The 21,291-nt window shown below is 35.8% G+C and overlaps 1 protein-coding gene across 8 annotated transcripts in view; it reads left to right on the top strand.

Moving 5' to 3' along the window:
- The window catches only part of PALLD (palladin, cytoskeletal associated protein), a 202,255-nt gene that overhangs the window by 144,309 nt on the left and 36,655 nt on the right, over window positions 1-21,291 (top strand). For 6 of the 8 annotated variants that reach the window (XM_032685475.1, XM_032685474.1, XM_032685472.1 and 3 more), the window contains one exon: window positions 19,932-20,627. The exons of the other annotated variants lie outside the window; for them this stretch is intronic. In XM_032685475.1, the coding sequence (XP_032541366.1) occupies window positions 19,932-20,627 (696 nt within the window). The remainder of the gene's footprint in view (window positions 1-19,931; window positions 20,628-21,291) is intronic. 8 annotated transcript variants of the gene reach the window in all.

The raw sequence follows: 21,291 nt of genomic DNA, 5'->3' as shown, positions 1-21,291 counted from the left end.
ACAGTTTTTGAAACTGTTTTGTAACTTCGTAAAGTTAACATTCTGGCTGGGTATACACTTTGGACTTTTTTTGTGGTACAGTGTAACCAGAAAAGAGGAGTGACCTAGGGACAGTTAATTATAAGGAATTACAAAAGCGCTCCACTGACCATTGAGACTCATTGTCGGTTTGCAGCTAAAACACAGCACTCACATTATGTCCTTTTTTGGATTAAGAAGATAGATGTTTGTTCTTTAAGCATTACTGTCTGCAAATGCAAGAGACAGGCCCTGTTTACCGAGTGAATTCTTGTAAGAGTACTGAATTAGTGCAACTGTTTGCAATGCTAATATTTGAAGGAACATGCTCATTGATAAAGAGTGGAGCAGAATAGAATTGGAATGCTTTTAAGCAGGAAGCTGATCTGTAGTAGATGAAAGCTGTGGGAGTTGAGTGAATTTGTATGAATATACAGAGCTCTGAGATGCCTAATATTTTTACTAAATAATCTCTCTCTTTTCCAAAAAGGTTTATTATGCCTGCCAGAATCTCCAGTACTGATAGAGCAAAGTTGGTTATGCAGAGTAATAGAGGATTGACTAGTGAGAGGGAAACTGGGATGTTTGGGGGAGATTTTTAAATCATGTGAATAGTACCTTTTTAATTAATGGAAGTGCCAGCGCCTTCCGATACAGGACAGAAACTGCTTGTCTGAGAGCTTAAAATCTTCACAAATTTATAATTAAATAATACATAATGTGCTTCTGAGTTAGACAAATTGTCTCTGTCATCATTGATGGTCTTTGTGATAGAGACAGAATCACAGAAATTTGCTGTCAAACTTCCCAAGTTACTGATGTTAATCTCTGTGGTTGGTTGTTGAGATTATTCTCAAATGCTTCCTCTACTTAATTGCTTCAGATTCCTCAAAAGTTCTGTTATAGATTGTTCCGTTTTGCATGAAATTGAAAATGTCTTTGTCAAGAGTCACTTAAAAAGGAAGGAAGTTACTAATATGATTAGTTTCTCAATTAATTGTCCTTCATTTTGGAAATTTTAGAGTTTGCTAAAATCACTGACCACAGTTGAAGTCTGTAGAAAAATTTAAGTAATGGCAACATGTTGCATGAAGGACAGAAAAGAGGTGGTGAAATAGTTTTTTGGAAGATGGGAGACATATGAAAAATGTATTTCCCTAATTGAGAAGCAGTTTAATATTTCAGAGTTTTCCTTGGATGCTCTTGGGTGTATCCATTCAGGTCTTAATTAACTGTTTGTCCTGTGACAACTGCTGTCTGTGCCTAATTTTCTTGCTATCTGTTATCAGGTCTTTCATTGCAGTGTACATTGAAGTGCAGATTGCCATGTTTTGCGGACAAGGACATATGTTTAAACTAAACTATCATGCTTTTGGTTTAATGGAACCATTTCAGTGCCTTTTTCCAGAAAATATTAATAGTTCTGCCATTGTAATAGTAGATATTGTCCAGTGCTTTTGAGTAATTGTCTTTCTAATTAAATTCTCATTGAGATGCTAATTCTTGAGATTTATCTGAGGCATGTTTAGATTTTTTGTTGCCCAGTAAAATCAGGATTACATTTACTATTGTTTATGAATTTACACACTGGCCTAAAAACTGAAGGATAAGTAAGCAATCAGAAATAATATTGTTGCGCATCATATTCAGGCTATGCCAAGTCAGGCTATGGCTGGGAATACACAAAGTTATAAAAGCCTTTAGGAAGCGTCGAGTTTAATTAGTTGTACTTCATTAAACTTTACTCTTTCTGTTCCATAATAAGTGTGTGCATCTAAGTAATCTGGAGTACCTACTACAGTAGGAGTGTCTTTTCTGGTATACTTCCACCAGCTCAACTGTTTCCTTCAGCTCTAGTTTCAGTTTCCTAGCCCAAAACAGAGGGAAAAGCAACATTTCTAAACTGTACTGCAGAAAATTAGTATAATTGTTTGTTAAGCCAAAGTTAACTAAGTAATACTTAGCCAGTATTGAAGGAGATACCTTCTAATTTATATATTTTTAGATATTTTAAACTGTTATTCAACTGATGGTGGCAGAGTTTTTTCTGAGACTTCATTGTATGAGCTTTCTCAAGATTACAGAGAACCACAGAATCATTCAGGCTGGAAAAGACGTTTAAGATCATCGAGTCCAACCCATTAACCCAACGTCACCCCCGTGTTCACCATGGACTAAGGTGCCATATTCACACATGTTTTGAACACTTCCAGGCATGGTGACTTCACCACTTCTTTAGGCAGCATCTTCCAATGATTTACAACCTGTAGAAGTTACATATGGTCTTTACCATGATCATTCAACAAAAAGGTTACCCTGAACTCCTGAGAAACTCTGTCATAACACTTAACAGGAAGGTTTTTCTATTTCAATTTTTTGAAGCAGATTATTTCATTCATCACTGTTGTTTAAAATTCTTGGATTTTTATGCCATGATAAACCTTCCCTGTGACCTGAGTATTTAATTAAAACTTGGAAAAGACTGCAGTGTGACACCAGGGGACACTGAGTTAATATCCACAAAAAATTCCCATGGTCCTTTATATATAGGGACATCTTCCAGGCACAAAAGAAAGATTTCTGCATTTTTACTGCTTGAATCTTCTATTAAAGGTTGTCATGAAAGGTAGCATATTTAGACTTTGTAACAAGTTTTCTGGGAAGAACAGGAAGATTGACTCACTTCAATCACACTACTAAATGCTGATCAGTGCTTTCCATTTCTGTTACTACTGATTGGACTTAACTTGGGACCTGGGTATGAAACCTTTGCATCTCCAAGCATTTCTGTTCCATTTAAGTGGCAAATTACGGAGATACTTAATTCACCTTAAAGAAAATTACTCCCAAAGCACAAACTAAAATTTTTTAAACTGAGTATTTCAACACATTAATGAATTTTTAAGTAAAAAATTTCAAATTTGTTTGAATGAAGTTAAATTCATATGAAAGTTGCCTGATTTTCAGAGCTACTAATTACTGTTGCTCCTACTGATTTTAATGGTATGTCTGTGTGCCTGAGCACACAAGCTGCTGATTTGAATTCCTGCTTTCATTTACACAGTTGGGAAATTGGGAAAGCTGTTGCAGCTTCTTTTTTTCCATGATAAAACAAAAAGATGATAGATTCAACATGTACATGCCCAGCTAGCATATCAGTTCTGCTTGTGGCTGCTATATATAGTAGGCTAACTTGCATAATAAGAGTGGTAGGATAGATGAGTGAGAGACCTGCAGTTGAATTTTTTCTATTACAGCAGATGTTTTCTCTGATTCCAAAATGACAGAGCAACAGCGTACAGTAGTTGAAACTTAAAAGAGTTATAATAACTTATTTAGAAGGAACTGTGCTTATTACAATAAAACTTCACCAAAATCAGTTAGCAGGTTTTGGTGAAGTTTTATTGTAATAAGATTCAATTAATGTTAGATAAATATGGCTGCCATATTATTTTGGATTGTGGTTTGAGTTTAACTTCATTCCTCTGCTTTCCCTGACATTTTTTGAAAACTAGGCATTAATTGAAACAACTATTAAAATGATATTTTAGAAAATGAGCACTGGCTGATGCTAACAACTTCATATTGTTATAGGAAAAAGCAAACCTAATTATGGAGTAAGTAGCCAATTCATGCCTCAACAAAAATACACAAGGTTGAAACTGGTCAAGTGAATATTGTTATTTATACTTTTGTCATCCAGGCAATCAAGTCTTAAGCTACAAGTCTTCGTTTTTAGGCCTGTATTGTATACTTGGTAAGACTGTGTTGATGTAGAACAAATATTTCCAATAAAGACTTCATTAACTTTAGGGTGGTTGAATTGAAAATGTGTATGTGAATTGAAACTTGAAGATCTTATCTGGTCACTGCCAAAGTAAAGTGGACATACAACAGTGAAGTTATCCTTCACAGTTACCAACTAAAGACATGGCTTCACAAATCCTGCCTTGGAAGGGATTTCTTCACCATCAGTGTGAGCTAGAGGAGGTCCAGCTTTCAGATGCTTGTTTCTGGACAAGCACCACCCTTCTTTTGCACCAGCAGAACCCTTTGGTTGGCTGCTCTTTAATCTGAAGCAGTGAACAGATTGAAGATTTTAAAAAGCCAAACAAACAAAGAACCCCAACCCCTAAAACAAAGCCACAAAACCCCCAACTAACAAACAAAACCACAAATCCACCCAGTTTTAGTGTTATTTTCAACTTTTAATTCACTTACCCTTTCTGCCGTAAGAGTCCTAACCTGTTGTGTCATCACAACTGGATGTGAAAGAACAGAGTAGGGCACACAGAAGTATTTAGGATTGTCTTAGTGAGTAAGGGGGACAGAGTATCCATGGTATCATAAGACCACATGGTTCCTAAATGAGAGCATTCATAGTGACATTCAGTGTACTCCAGATTACATTTATTTTCTGCATACCTTTACTTGATTAACATTTTCTTTACTGGGAGTCACTAATGTAAACATGGCAACATTTACTGTAAATTTTTAAAGAGCGTATGCTGCACAGCTGCAACTAAAAGCAGTAGGAACCATTCAGTGAACTTCTCTCAAACTTTTCTGGAAAAAGCAGAGGACAAAATGACCTACCCTGACTTTTTGTACTGTGGTAAATACATTTTTGTGTTTGTGTGTGTCTGTGTGACGGTGCCTAAATAAATTATGTTCTCAATAAAATTCCATGCCAGCAAATACGGCATGCAAACTTGAAGCAGGAATTGGATTATTGCTTAGCAATTGTGCACTAGAAATACAATAACTAGAATTTATGTTTACATTAATTACAGGATGAACATAAATTTCTCTGGATTCTTTTATTCTTCATGTACTATGTGATTGCTTTTTGTCTCTCAATATACAACACAATAAAGGCTAGCAATCTCAGTAATAGATGTGAAAAACTGAGTGCAAGGACTGTTTTTTTCTCAGACAAACCTTGTAGGTCCACTGGGTTTTGCTGCACATATAATTTACTTTTATCGTGTACAGTCAAGGAGTCCTAGCATTTTTTGTGAAAAGCTCAACTGATATGGTGGCAACATCTGTCTCTTAGTAAATGAATAGCATATAATATTTTACAATAATTAACTAATTTCTTCAAAATAATGTCATGCTCAACACAAGGGACCATAATGATGGTACTACAAAATAGAGGCTTTGTCTTTTTCAGGAACACAAAGAGTAAGCAGTAAATGAAACTGGTAAATGCTTGTGTCTCTCTCCTGTTTATATATGCTGGATTAGACCTCTCCTAATTTGTTGCTTTCTAGGGTTTCTAGAGGAACTCCCAAGTCTACAGAACTAACATTACAGGAATTAAAACTTTATCCTCTCCTTTTTACTAGAATCATGTACATTTTACACATATCTTTTCTCAGAGACTATGCAACTCCCTCGTTCTGTAGTTGATGACAATTTTAAAGGTGGTTTTCACTAGAGGTTCTCTTTTCAGTGTTGTACTGGGAGATCCAGTTCTTTGCAGCTAACTGCTGGCCTTATATGATGATCCTCACTGAAGACTTTGTGGACACTTCTGAGTGTTTAAAGCAAGATGTTAAGTTGCAGAGAGGTTTCCTATTAAGGAAAAGTGATGTAATGTCAGTGGAACACTGCCAACTTCTCTCTGCTCATTTTATTTATATTAGCTGCATACCAAAGAAAATGCCCCATAAAACACAAGTGCTCCTTGCTATATTTAGCCAAGTTAATTTACTAATACCAGGATATTATGTTTATATGCAATGGAAATAATTATAAGAAGATTTAGGTACATCTTATTGAAATAAAACAGGTTGAACTTAGGAAAAGTAAATGCTAGATTTGTTTCTGGTGCATAGAAAGACTCTAGGGTATCTTTTAACATTTATACTTGCAAGATATGTATTTCTGTGCTGAAAAGCATTGTTTAACATTTTAATTGAACTATTTTTCTGATTGTGTAAGGAACATAAAGTACAAGGAAGTTAATTACATTAGTCTGAGTCTTTTCAGTCTAAGCAGTGCAGATGTCCTCACATATAACATGTGACTAAAGCCAATCTTGCCATACCTGCTCTGGTTTGATCTTCTGGTCTGAAATATTTACATTCATCTTCATACATAATACAGTGGGATACTGTGTGCTTTTTTTTGGTGATGTTTAAAATCACTCTGGCATATCTTTTTTGATTGCCTTCTCTGAATTTTTTAGGACTACTTTTTAAAAGAGTAAATGAGTCTCCTTTTCAATGAGTAGAATTTTTTTGCCTGGCTTATGTTCAACTCTTTGTTCTACAGCTGATGGTGTTGATAAATAATCACAAGATTTCTTCCTGACTCTAACAATGTTACTTCATAATGCTGTTAAACAATTTGACCTTTTCTATTAATTCTACTCCTACATAGTGACACTAGCTGGGTGTGGTAGTATTGGAACTATGGATCCTCCCTGATACTAATTCCACCTAAAAGAATATTCCGCATCAGGAGTAGCTGAGTACATTTGTTAACTGCTGATAAATAAGAGCTGTCATACTAGCCAGCTGCATAATGCATATGAGAAAAAAACCTGGTATTTTAAAATTAATAAATTAAATGCTAACTCTAGCATGACTGTGAAACCATGTGATGTATTATGAGTTCTTCAGTTGTCTCATGAGCTACCAAGTTGTGGGTGGGGGAAAGAATTTTGGGTAGTGTCATTTTTATCTGCATTACTGAGGATGCGTTGAACATTTTATATATTTTCTGCTCAAATCTGAGTAGCCTGTCTTCATTTTGAAGCCTGTGGTTTATTTGGATGACTTCTAAAGACACTTCTTTAAGAGAGTCTTCATACTTTCTGACATTTAGCATCTAATTTACACATTCTGAACTGCACTCTGGAGGTTTCACTGGCTCTCTAGGGGGCTGTACTACTAGTAATGTAAGTGAGATGCCAAAGAGGAGATGATGAGAGTATTTTCCTATGTATCTCCTTTTGGCTAGAAGAATTAGAGCAACATGACATCAAACTGAAGTGCTGTAAGGCCAGAAGAAAAAGGCAAATGATCTTTTAGTCCTATCACAAATTAAGTATTACTGTTTTATACATCTGGAGCTTCTTTTGGAAATATAAAGCTATGTTTATGTATTATAGAAGATTTGAAAATGCTTGCGAGATTCTGTTGCTATTTCCAAGTCTGCAGATCTTTTCTCATTCATTATGAGTGATTCATTAGGGAAGTAGATCATGCTGAGAAAAATCATGAGAAAAAATTTTGAGTCAACTAAGGGTCACAAAACATTTCCTGCAATTATGAAGTATGTGAAGCTGGGCCTTTTGCCTTACAGATTCCTCATAATGTCAAATATCAGGTTTAAAACATTAGATGAATTTAAAAAGAACCCAAAGAGCCTTGGATCATGAGATGCCATTTCTAGTATTAGGCTCTTAAGGGCAAATGTTCTCCCTAGTGTAGAAGATCAGACATAACTAATCTGTGAAGTATTGCCTGGACAGGGTACAACAAGAATTCTGCACTATCAATTCTTGCTTAGCAAAATTTGTTTCCCCATTTTTTAAACTGATTATTTAAGTAACTTTAATATTGAAGTCTTGAAATTCATTTGGAAAACTGCAGTCTCTGAAGGTTTATGAAATGACTGAAAAATGGACAGCTTCAGACAACATTGCCTTTAGGGTATGAGAATGTAATTAATGTGGTAAGTCTAAGTGCATGGGCTCTTTAGAGTCTTGGCATGAGAAAGAGAATGACTGTAGGGAAATGAATTTATCTTCCTCCAAACAAAAATACTAAGCAGCAAAGTCTTTCTGCAAATCTGGGTTCTCACTTTCCCTGATGTATGGCACAACCAGCTGGAGAACCTAAATGTCTTTGCCTTATTTTGTACCCTTATGACAAAATTTTTTAAAAGCTCTCTGGTGTCTCTAACTTTTTAACTTTCATTTAATTATTCATTTTTCTGCAGTAAATTATTATCATATTTTGTATGAATAGTCTAATAAATTAGCTGATCTCAAATCATCCAAATGCTTTTGTTATTGTGCAAACTTTTGCTCAGTGCTGTGTTTGATATTTCTCCCTAAAGCAGAATAGGAATAGGAGGATCTTTCAGATAAGAAAAAGGATCAATGTACTGTGTAAATTTTAACTGTGACTACAGAGTAGTTTAAGTAACCTGATCCAGAGACACAAGGGTCATGCAGGTTCTAACACCTAGAATAATTATGCTTGTGTTCACTGTAGAAAACTGTAGTAGAGGAGGGTATTTTAGGCTAGTGTTTTCCAGAGAACTAAGTAAGCTTTTCTAGAGAAGCTAGCATATTAAATGAGGTAGAAAATAAAGTAATGAATTTTGGTATCCATACACCCTAGGTAGGTCTTCTGAAGCACACAAGGAGTGCTAAAGAGCTGGTGATAGCCCAAGGGAAGGGGGAGATGAGGAGAAAGTAGTTAAAAAGAGGGAGGTCAGTGAGAAGAAAAATTAAAGACATACTAGCATTATAGTATTGCTGAGAGGAACAGTGCATAGGATCATGTGGAAATTCATGGTTCATGCAGGAAGAACTGTATGATAGGCACTGATGCTGACTCTAGTGCTACCAATTTTGGTAATGTCAATATCCCTCTGTCTTTGAAGTAATCTACAAGTCAAAAATTACGTTTTTGATATGGAACTATTGCTTGTTTATTAAAGTACAGCCTGAATTTTCTTTTTTCTATCCCAGCTATTTGTGAGGTAGAGGATACCTTGCAGTCCAAGCTGTTGTGATGCTTGAAGAGAAGGTTTTATAAACAGTTACTGTTGGTTTCAGTGTGAAAGATGTGTATTGCTATTTTTCGTCTTAGTAGCACTTCCAATAATGGAAACAAAGTATGGATTATTTTTTTTTTCAATTGCAATTTACTAACAGTGATTTACCAGTAGTTTCCAGATGTAATCTAAGTACTCTAGTTATGTTAAGAAAAGAAATTATATATAGAATTACATAACAGTTTGGATTGGAAGGGCCCTTAAGAACATCCAGTTCCAGCCATCCTGCCATGGGCAGGGAATGCAGGCAGGGATAAAGTGTACACTACTAACAATTCAATGTAAAAACCTTTTTTAATAGGAACAATAAGAACAAAACAAACTGCTGTTGGTCAAGATAAACAAAATTGACTTTACTCTAGGAATAGGTAAACCAGTCTTCTTGACATCCATTCTGGAATGTTCATTTTAACATAAATCTAATCTTAATAAATATGGGAAAATATAACTTGGGACCCTTAAGTCAGACAAGTGCTGTTTCTAATATTCTTTCTCCAAGAGTCAGCTCTGGGCTGAGAAGGTGCATGAATCATCAAAATAATGAGTCCATAAAAAGAGAATCTTCCTTCACAATTGTCAGAAAAAATGGGTTTAAATCTTGAGACATACATTTTCCTTTGTAACTAGCTTTTCACAAACAACTCCGTGATCAAACTGAAGGCAAAAAAGACACGTTTGTTTTGTCTGGGAGGTTTTTACTGCTGGGCAGATGGGTGGAGTGGGATTAACTGATTTCTGGAGGTCAGCTGCAAGCAGTCAAATAGTAAAAACTGTACTACAACATAGAAATAGTACAATTGTTGACATAGATAGGTAAATACATTGTCTCTAAATATGTAAATGTTGAATAATACACAACATACCCTATTTTTAATATATATTACACATCTGTATATTTTACTTTGAAAGTGTGAAGAAATCCTATAAAGAAAATCCTATAAATCAAAAAAATTAATTTCCAGCATATTTGTTTAGAAAGAGATGTGTTTGACTTACCAGAAGTTGACCCACAAAATATAAAACCAGAACCTCCTGTGGTATGCACACTTCTTTTTAAAAGCCTCTAGATTGTATGATTTAGCTAGACCCCTCATGGTAGTTTATACATCTACTCTGTGTGTATTGCCTACATTAGCAAGTGGTACAGAAAAACAAGGGCGGCTCAGTAGAGTGAAAAAACATGATGTACACTATACATTTCGGGGTCACTGACTTTGATGTTTTGATTTTTCACTTTGGACTTGCTCTAGTCTGTTCCCATGGGTTGAAGGCCCTTGGTCGCTCAAGTTTGTTAGTTCATTTCACCTGACAGTTCATGTTCTTGAGAGGCTTGTCATGGATGCAAACTGGAGAACAAGCAAGTGGGAAACAGTTGGAAATTTGCTTCAAAAGTACGTTTCTGATCCAAGCTAAAGCCCAAACACTGTTTTGTCCTTACTGTCTCTTAGAAGAAGTGCCAATCTCTGAGGTTCCTTTTTTTGTCCAGTCACCATGTTGGTCACTATTTTATTTGGGAAAAATGAAATATGGTCCTTCCTCTTGTTTTCTCTGGGAAAGAAGGCTTACCACTTTCATTGAGAGCTAAGCAAGATTCAAAAGAGTTTTACAGAAAGGATGAACTATTCAGACTCACTGGTACAGCATTTGCTCATTACACTGTATGATTCCTTCTTTTTTATGTGATTATATATCACTTAAGGTTCATCTTTTATCAGGGAAGAAGTCCTTGTTATATAAGTCTTCCATACTCAGGGTTGCTTGATATAGTAAAACAAATATTACCTGAAGTGAATCATCTTTATAGAGTGTATTTTCACTCAAAAGTACGAAAGAAATTATTTGCTCTGCCATTTATACATAAGGTGTTCCATATAAGCTTTCCAGAACAATGTACTGTACATTTAGCTAACAGTTTTAAAAATAATTAAATTCTTCTTGTTAAATCACTACATCTATTTACCAAGGGAATTCTATTTAAAACTATGTGTTGCCATCACAAGAAGCTAATTCAGGTTCTATGTCTGCATGCAAACTTGTGTAATTTCAGTATATAGTGTTTCTCTTTGTGATGACAGGGAATGTCATTTGTTCTGGTGAGGTCTGTTCAATCTGTTTAGGAGCATAATATACTCTGACTATTTAAAAAGGTGTTTTGACTGCAGTGACATCTGAGTAGAACACAAAATCTGATAGATTTTGTGTTTGCTTAGTAATTCTGCTGATAGGTTTTAATTTTTTCTTGTTTTAACCAAGCAATGGGGAAATTACAGTGCAGTGCAGAATATAGTCATGGAGTAAGGCTGCAGGTCTACTTGGTCAATAGGGTTTGCCTAAGTCATCTTCATTATATTTATGTTTATCATGCCCTTGTAATAAGCAGTAGCTCTTCATATCTGAGGATGCTTTAGCAACATTTTGAGTGCCATCATTTTTCTTGACTCTTATATTTTGGGGAAGAAGCCCTTTAAAAACAAACAAACAAACAAACAAACAAACAAATCTAACCCCCAAACTCACACTTCTGAACTATGTCTGCCCTATAAATTATTTTATTTTCAGAATTCGCCCAGCAAGATGAATAGAGATCTCCATCTTGATACAAAATATGTCACAAAAGTATTCATTAGGGAGCTATCACTGAAATTCATGTGAGTTGCTGATAAGAAAAAAATACAATTTTAAAAAAAGATATTATCAGTCTACATACACAGATAAAGTTATGTCTCCTGTTACAGCCAAGTCTATAAAAAGTTCTTTTAGGTCTTCTAAATGCAATAGCTGACATAAGGTACATCTGCCACACTGCCATAACTTTCATTATGATTACCAACCTGGACTGCATGACAGGAATATATCATCCTGCGCTAGATCAAGCCTAAGATATAATTGTGTTAGGATTACCTTGGTTGAATAAATGTCACAAAAGTAGTGAGCAATGCTGAAATGTTATTTTCAGCTCCTGAGAACCTGGCTGAAATATTATTACTGTCTTTAACAGTTGCTCTTGCCTCCTGGTGCTTCTCCTTCTTCCGTAAAAGTTAGTGTATGTTGTTGGGGGGGTTATTTTTGTGTGTACAGAAGGACTTCAGCAAGAATGGTATAACACTAAACCTTTATGGTATTCGGATGAGGCTGACAACTAAAATAAATCTGTCATATTGTTGTAGTAGGAGAATCTCAGAAGTATATAGGTATTTCCTATGAAAATTATGTATTTATTTACTTTTCTGTGGTTCCTTTTCATATGGTAGTTTAAGAATAGAATACCTCCAGGGAGTTTCAGTAACAGACTACTGATGTGTCAACTGGTAATATCCCAGAATTACATGGGCCAGTGACCTGGTCAATTGTCAGAAGTATTTGTGAATACAGAATAACTGGTAAAAGGATATAGAATTTAGTCTCTAAAGCTACCTTCATTTCTTAGAATATTTTTAAAACATAGTTGAAATTTTAATTTTTCTAAAAACACATTGAGAGCAATTATCTACTCCCTTTAATGTCAGGGCATCCAGTAGCTACTCTATTTTTTTTTTAATATGATGTCCATTCTTCCTTACAAAAGTATCTATCTCAATAGTACAAAGCAGTCATCTTTATGTGTAACCCAAAGAACAGACACCTGACAGATACTGGAATGTTAATATTGAAAGCACGAAGGTCCACTGTAGTAGTTGATGAGTAGGCATAAAAGTAAGCAAATCTCCTAACTTTGTTGGTCAGTGGTAGATGAAATGTGAACATTGTATTAATCAAATACATTAAATTTAAAGCACATATGTAAATAAAAAAGACAACTGTGCATGTGTTGTTCCAGTGGCAGACCTGAGAAACTGTATTATACTACAATTTTTTCTTCACTTCTGGTTTTAGGCCAGTACAGTTTTTCATGCTTTGATATATATTTTTTTCTTTCCATATTTTCTTTGAATATATACCAATCAGCACAGAACATAATCTTCCACATGGTATAGCATGAGCAGAGGCAGAAGACCTATTTTTCCCTTTGCAGGCTAGTTCATTCCTGCGTTCTGAGTAATGGTTTCCTACACTTCGGGCCAATTCAGCTGCAAATTGAAAGCTGTGTTGTTATTAATGCCTTGTTACAGTTTACTTCTTAATAACATAGTGTTTTTTGCTTCTTGTATCAGCAAGACTTGTTACCTGTGTAATTTTTTAACTGTTATATCTATCACTGTGCACTAGTTATGCAACACTATTGAATTACCAACCCAGACAGATTTTTGACTACCAGACTAATTCTTATGATCTAACCCTACCAGAGATATGAAGTTTGGCCTTTTTACTAAAGCTGTGTTGTATCTTTATGACTTTTGGGAACAATGAATGTGCATAACAGCACAATTTCCTCTCTTTCTGTACCCAAGCTAAATGTGTGCTAAATGTGTTATCTCACTGGTACATGTTTTGAAAAATGTCCCTGCAGTGGTATTGAGGGGTGAAAAATGGTTCCTGTCTTCAAAAGAACTGCTTGTGTTTGCTGAATACTGGCACTATCTCTACTGTTTGTTTCCTTAGTGCAGAAATTACCTTGATGCCTTTGACAGATAGTCAAACCATAGTGGAAAATGGGCACAGCTACAAGTGCCACTTTTTAGGATAGATAGAAAAGTTTTTAACAGCCAAATTACAGCAGGACTTCCTTATAAGAGAGTTCACAAACAATGCAGATGGTTTTGCATGCAGTGTGTATGAAGTTTCTCAGATGAAAAGTTAAGCTTAGTTTCACAGTGTGCTCATAACACAGTCCCTGTCTTAGCTCTTGCACCATACTGCTTTTCCTGAGAGTGCATTAGGTTACAGTGAAACCGATTATAAATGCTCCTGTTTGTTAACCTGAAATATGGGAAATGTTATTTCTTGTGAATCTGCATTTTCAAATTGTTACGCTTCGAAGGGAAAGTAATAAAAATGTTAAAATGTTGCAGCTGGTGGAGATTGTTCTTAGTTATAGCTCTCCACTTATTCAGCATGAGGTTTAAATTGTAGCGACAATCTACATCCCCCCTGTAATCTGTTAGTATAGACAAAATATACCTATGAATATTTTTGGGGTAGAACCCCAACTGATGCTGGGTTTTGTGTGTTGTCGTTGTCATTCCCTCCATTCTGTCCCCTCCATATCTCCCTTCCCCCCCGTTTTTATTTTAACTGATAATTCCAGTCTTACATAAATCTGAACCCTTACAGCATTTAAAACACATTTTTTCCCTCACAATATAAGGGATTGTTCAGCAACAGGAAATCTAATGCTTAAGTAAACGTATTTGTATAGATACAGCCTGAAGGCTGTCTGTGTGTTGAATACTTTGCAGTTTTTGTTAAAAAGGCAACTGTTCTCGCTCTACTTCACCTTCTTGCCTTGACATATTTGTAGATTTTCAATATTTCTAAAAATATACAAGTGTTCCTTCAGTGGACAGTTTAGTTGGAATTACTTTTGTATTCTGAGTATTTATTTTCTGTACAGCTGCTAATTAATTCACTGTTAGATAAAGTTAGGGTTGGGGTTTTTTTCATTTTAACAACTCTCAGTCATTGCTAAGCCTGGTGGAAAACCCTACATTATATTAGGAATTTTGTCAAGAGTAGAATTCCAGGTACTGGTGATTACTGTCAGATTTTCGATAAGTTGGCACGTACATTTAATTTCATAAATAGTAACTGTCAGAAGTACTTTAGAAAATTACTAATTTTCAACAGTACCATGTACATCAGTAAAATAAAAATCTTTTGGTTGTAGAAAGCAAATTAAATAGTGTCTTTAAGAGCTACCTTAACAGCTACCTGGTAAGTCTGCCGTGCCAGCTGCCTAGGAGCCACAGATGCAGAAGCACTGTGAATCTTATCCAGTGATGAAAGTTCAGCAGCTCCGAAGCTCCCACCACTTCTGGTTCTCCATTCCTTCTCTACCTACCATCTACCCAGTTGGGCTGCCAAGCAGCTAAAGAGATATATGTGATACATTCAAATTTTAATAAATTAATAAATTTTGAAAAAATTTCATCCTTGATTTTATCATATAAATCTAAGTATAGGTGTAAATATATCTATACTTAGATTATAAGTATACTATAAGATTAAGTATAGGTATAAATATACCTAAATGTACACATACAAAAAAATACATCTCTACATAGATACTTGCTGACATGAAAGTCAGTGAGAACAGCCCTTGCCTTTTAATACCGCGTGATGGTGACTATTTCCTTTTTGGTAGAGCTCTGGCATGATTCTGCAGTAGCTACTCAAAGCAGTAGCACTGAGTTAGAAGCTAGATCTTTATAGGAAGGTAGATTTCGTGGAGACAAGTAGTTGTTACCCCAAAATAAAAATACAATCTCAATTTAGAAAACTAGCTCAAGCTTTTAAAGTTCTGCTTAATTCTGATTATTTTTTATTTAAAATATTCCCCTATTTTCATTTCAGAGCTATATTTTGTATACTGCTGTAAAACTGCACCATCTGTTTCTCAAAGGACAGGTCACTGGTATTGTGAAGAGACCAGTCTGCTTTTGCCCAGGAATAACTTGAGACAGAAGTGAGCTCATTATTCTTCCATAGCTGAGATAAATATGAGTCTTTCAGACAAAAATTACTTTTCTTTGACTGCTTTCCATTTGCTCCTTTTCTTTTTTTAAGATCATGAGGGACAAAATCAGGAATTTCCAAAAGTTATAACACAGAAAAAACCACTTAATCTTGGTTCTTTACTTGGAGTTGTTTATTTCAATTTACTTTGTACATTGTGTTGTAAAACACTAACTAAATTTCAATGTACTTACATACTTTGTGGTAGACACTATCTCAATAGGGTTCATTCTCTGTACCAAGATTCTTTCAAGGTTTGAATAGCATTTCCCTACCTTTGGAGAACTTTCCATCTCAAGAGAGGTAGCCAGGATAGAAGGACTTGTATATGGACTTTGGTGTTTAAAAGGTACACAAAGTTGATGATTAAACTGCAAGTAGTAGGGTGCTTTCCAGAAGAGGGACATTGTTCCTCTAAATAATTTTTTACGCTCTTCACAAACCCAGAGATGTAAGATAGAAGTAAAGCTGGTACATATCCTAATACTGGGACCATGTGAGTGAGCCTAGAAGAGAACTTAAATATGAAGGATTAATTGCATCCCCCAAATCGCCATCTGCTGTACTGTCCCCTGCAACCCAGTAGCCATTTCCTATTGAGACTTTGTGAGATGTACAACCATCTACCTATGTGCCCTCCTCCATTCCACTGTGTCCAGGCACTTGGAGTTACAGTTCTTGATGGTGATTGTTACCAATTTACTCTTTGAAGTCACAGACTGCTCTATCATTTTTCAAAACAATGTGATACAAAGAAGGTATCAGGATGAAAAAGCATTATGAAAATGGGATAAAAAGATAAAACGGCCTGTTATAATTTAAACCAAGTGCGTACCTTAGTATATGAATTCTTGAGTAACAATTAAACTATGCTGTATGTATTGGCACACATAGTTGTCCACTATGTAACCAAATGTCTCATGCCTCTAGTCTTCCCTTTCAACATCTGTTTTCAAATGTTTCTTGCTAGCATTTAGCTCTGAAAGTCACCACCTTACTGAGCAGGTTCCGAGTACCCAGAACCAAACCTGTGCCTGAAGCTGTTCTCACAGGCCAGAAACCTCACTGTGTGCCAGAAACCTCACTTCTGTAGTAACTAATGTCTGCTTTCATTAAAATATTACTGCTTTACTGTTTGCATTTTTTAACTACTTTAGCATACCTATTAGAACATCTGAAAATGTATATAAATATCTTGGTTAAGAATATCTGGTATTGGAAAAAAAAAATCAAATATTGAAGCAGAACTTTTGAAAATATTTATGTACTATTTGAAGTGTTCTTTGGCTCCTGAAATTTCTCAATATTCACTTTACCCTAGTTATGATTTTTTTTTTAAATTACCTTTACCATTTATTAATTACATTTTCTAAAAAATTACTTTTAAACGTTCATTCTTATATTGTTATGATTAATTATTTGGCAAAACAAAAAACTCCACATGAGAAAAAAGTTTATTCTCTATTGTTTAAAAAATCTTAATGTCTTCCCTGGAACATGTGTGCTCTTTAAAATACTGGGATTACAAAACATATTTCAGCTAATTGGAAAGAGGATGTAATTACAATCAAACTAGTTTTTCTTGTAATCTCATAAAAAAACTGAACTCTTTTTAATTCTCTTCTTTGTCCTCTACTGATGAGAGCAACATAGCGAGCTGATTCCCCTGCATAATTTTGCCTGCTGGGCTCTCAATATCTTTGTTGCAGCAGGTTATCTTTCAGCGACCTACTTGTGTAGAGCTTCCACTGCTGTCATTGTCATTCCAATTCACTTGTGAATTGATATTCTTTCCTACTTTTTTCTTCTTCGTAATGGCACATCCATAGGATACATCTGCTCAAGAAAATGCTAAGTATAGGGCAGTGTCTGATGTTAAAAGAATAGCTCTGAGGTAGAGAACATTCCTTTGCAGACAAGGACTGTGCACTTTTACAACTGGCATGAAACTTTGCTCTAAGAAGGTCTTTGTGGGTTTTTGCCACATGAACTGATGTGATAATGATTATGCTTCCATGTTATTTTTCAAGAAGAGGTGCCCTTGCTTTGTCTGGACCCTAAGCTGATCAAAAGCTATTCAACTGGAATTACTACTGTACTGGGCTAATAAACCCTGATTTACAGGCATGTATACTCCTGTGGTCTCAAGTCAAGCTTAGTGTGAGAGCAGAGCAACCTCACGTTTGCCTGCCAACCTTTCATAGACACACCCTGACTCTGGTCTCTACTGCTGCCTGGCTGGGTGCAGCAGCAGTGCAGTGGCAGGGCTGTAGTAGTACCATTGACAGGGCCATAGATGGGCATTTGCGTTATGCTGTTGGCCGGGTGCATCGCCATGTGATTTGGCAAATGAAAATAAAAAGGTCTCAAGACATGACACTCTGACTTGCTTTCAGCACATGTTGGATAAACACAGGAGTGCTGGAGACAGCTAAGTTTCTTCTATATTCAACACACCATTTACAATGCTAAATCCCCCCTTTTTTCTTTTTTTTTTACCTTAGTCTCTCTGTAATAAATAAGAAAAAAATTGAGAGTGATTATGATGGAAAATAAGATAAGTATTATTTGTAAGTAATTTTAGAGGTATTAGACAGTAGGTTTTCAGATATTTAGACTAAAGATACAGAAAATATCTTAAGTAGAAGATAAAAGTAGTAATCTTACAGGACTTTCTCTGTCCAGGCAGAGTTTTGACCTGAAGTGCTTCTGTCATCAACAATGAAATTTGAATAATGATGGAAACTAAAATTATGTTGTTTTAACCTATTTAGAGAAAGGAGACTTTTATGTAATTTAGCAAAAAAAAGAAGAAGTTTTAGCCTGTGTCCTGTGGAGTGAAAAGGTGAACTGATAAGGATTTAGGGTCTCTATTATCAGCATTAAAAAATGAACTATAAGATCTACAAGTGAACCACAATATGTAGATGTTCTTGTTCCTGATCTAATCAAAAAGAAAAATGTCATCTCCTTTTAACTGCTGAAATATATATTGTTGGTGAGGTGTTGCTAGAATTGAGCCATCTTTACAACAACAAAAAAGGCAACTGTTAAATGTAAATAACTGATTTTTCAGTTTTCTACCCTAAACAATCTTTCTCCCCTTTTTCTTATCTAAGCAAACTCCCTTGGCATGAGATCATAAGCAGAATTATTGTCAGAAAACATTTACTGGGAAATGTAGATGGTTGGAATATCAAAATTAATCTTCAAGTGGAAAATATGATGTTATTACCATTTCTAATTTTGTTGCTACCAACAAAAGTATATTGTTGTGCCAGTCATACATTCATATGCCTTGCATTAAGACTGCTTCTAAAATTTCTGCTTAAATGACCTAAATTATACAAAAACAATGACACACTTGTATATAATAAAATATTTATATATTAAATACACAGAAAAGTTATATGTGCATATGCTGAAATTTTGTAGACATGTGGAGTATTGAGATAAAGTCATGATTTCCAGCTAGAAGATGACAATTTTTAAGCAAGTCCATCTGATGTATTTTCAGATGATAGACCACACAGTTAATTTTGAGCTTAATGTCATTCAAACAACTGTATCATGGACAAAAAAAACCAACAACAAAACAAAACAACAAAAAAGCAGTGCATGATCTGGTTTGCTTCACTGCTCAACATTTTGCTTTTTTCTTTTTCTTTTTTATTTTTACTTGACAGTTTTAAGTGCTCCAGCATATTAGTTTTTTTAATCTCTATTCTTCTTCTAGTAAATATGTGCATTTCTTAATGAAATTCTTATTTCCATTTGAGCTGATAGTACTGCAATTAGCAATTCATCAGAACTGTGTTGAGTATCTACTAAGATACATCTCAGGACCTACAGCTGAAAATAAAGCCTGGGAAAAAAGTAGGACTAAAGACATGGAGACACTCAGTTTATCACTTCCTTAGGTCACAGGTCTTTCTCAGAAGTTTTTGCTCATTTACAGATACATAGATAGTTCTAACACAGAAGCTGGCCTCTTGTCTCCAAGTACTTCATTAAAAGTATGCCCCTAATTAGGTCTGTCTGATCGGCTCACAGAGGTTACAGCAGAAATCATGGCTGAAGTTGTCACTGGGGAAATATTTCAGTCTTGTTATTGAAACAGGGCCATTGAATGAAATATTCAAGAAACAAAAAGAAACCTTGTTAAGAATTTCAGTATTTTTACCTTTAATTCTATAATCTGGATTGATTCTTTAAAATATCATAAGTGTCTTCAAATTGTCGTATAATTTACCTTTTTGAAGAATTGAAGGTTCTGTTAAATACTATTATTCACACACTTTTTCCTCCATCTTGAGGATAAAAAATGGACTTTTGTAGCAATATTTTAGCTCTGAAGAAATAGGGCTATTCAACATATGTAAACACTTTGAACTTTCACTCTTTTGATTTTCCCTGACCATGGATCAGCGGATCTTCTATCTCCTCCCCAACCAGCACACATGTCTGATCATCTTTTTGTCTATTTTTCCTTCCCACAGGGGCCCCCAAAAAATACAGCAGCTACAGAACCAAATTCGTCTGGAGCAAGAAAGTGGCCAGTGGTATCGTCACCAACAGCAACCTGATCATCATCAGCACTCTCCCTCTTCTCCTTCCTTTCCTCCTCCCCCCTCCTTCCAGGAGCTTGAGCTCAGCCAGTTTGTCACCTCTCCTGTGCCAATGAGTATTCTTAACTCTCATACTTCCCCTACCATGCAGTCTTCTGGCTCTTTTAACTATGCTCGGCCTAAGCAGTTTATTGCTGCTCAGAACATCAGCCCTGCTTCGGGTTATGTGACTCCATCTTCAGGATCATCTACATCCAGTCTTCCTTCTCCTATGTCTCCAACTGCTTCTCAGAAACAGTTTGGCAGAGTGCCTGTTCCTCCCTTCTCTCAGCAGTTTGCTCCAGAAGGGGAGTATCCCTGGTCTCCTTCTTCTCCATCCCCCCCACCCCCCCCTCCACCTGTCTTTAGTCCAACCGCAACATATCCGGTGTGTGATTCCTTTCCACTTCCACCTCCTCCACCCCCTCCTCTTCCTTCACTTTCTTCACCTTCCCACAGCCTGTCTCCAACTCCTAGATTTCCTAATTCCGGCCAGTCTCCAGCAGCTTTTCTCAGCTCCATGCTGCCATCCCAGCCGCCACCCATTTCTGTCAACGCATTAGGCCTCCCAAAAGGAGTGACGCCTCCGTAAGTATCAACTGATGAGCTCTTTGACTTTACTGAGATTGTAATGAAGATTATTGCGCTTGCTTAATTTATATTTTTCTAGGGTCCTTGGCTGTTAGCTGCTATCTGAGAGGGAGAGATGAGTGAACAAATTAAAAATGCCTCTGTGCTAGAGATGTGAAGTAGATTTTTAACCCTTACAGAAATGAGATTCTGAAAGAGCCCTACAGTAGGAACACAGAAGATGAGAAACTAAAACTTTAAATTGGAGTTGTAGAAAATATGAAAGCAGCGGCAAAAGGCTCTGCATGTCCAGGGCAGTGGAAGGAGATCCTAGAAAAGCCTTCTCATGACCCAGTTCTTCACATATGCAATGCTATTTGCAGTTTATGTTCCTATTTCATCTGCAGGTACAGAAATATCAAGTAAAGAGAGTATCTTTCAGAAGTCCCAATAGTTTTGTGATACTGAAAGTATAAGGTATTAAAGTATAAAACTGATAACAAAGTGGTCATAGCTTTGTTTAGCTTTTGGCTAGGGATTTTGTTCTGAGGAAGTTTGGGAAAATGTTTAGGAGGGGATTTAGAAAAGCAGTGCATAAAAACAAACAGAATCCCTTCCCCTAACAGCTCTGCATACTTATTTTCCCCTTTTGTCTTCTCTAAAGGCCAAAATAGTATTTTGG

Source organism: Chiroxiphia lanceolata, chromosome 4 (genome assembly GCF_009829145.1).
Source record: "Chiroxiphia lanceolata isolate bChiLan1 chromosome 4, bChiLan1.pri, whole genome shotgun sequence".
Classification (NCBI taxonomy): domain Eukaryota; kingdom Metazoa; phylum Chordata; class Aves; order Passeriformes; family Pipridae; genus Chiroxiphia; species Chiroxiphia lanceolata.
The sequence above is the reverse complement of the archived record's forward strand: the minus strand, read 5'-3'. Positions and strand labels throughout refer to the sequence as shown.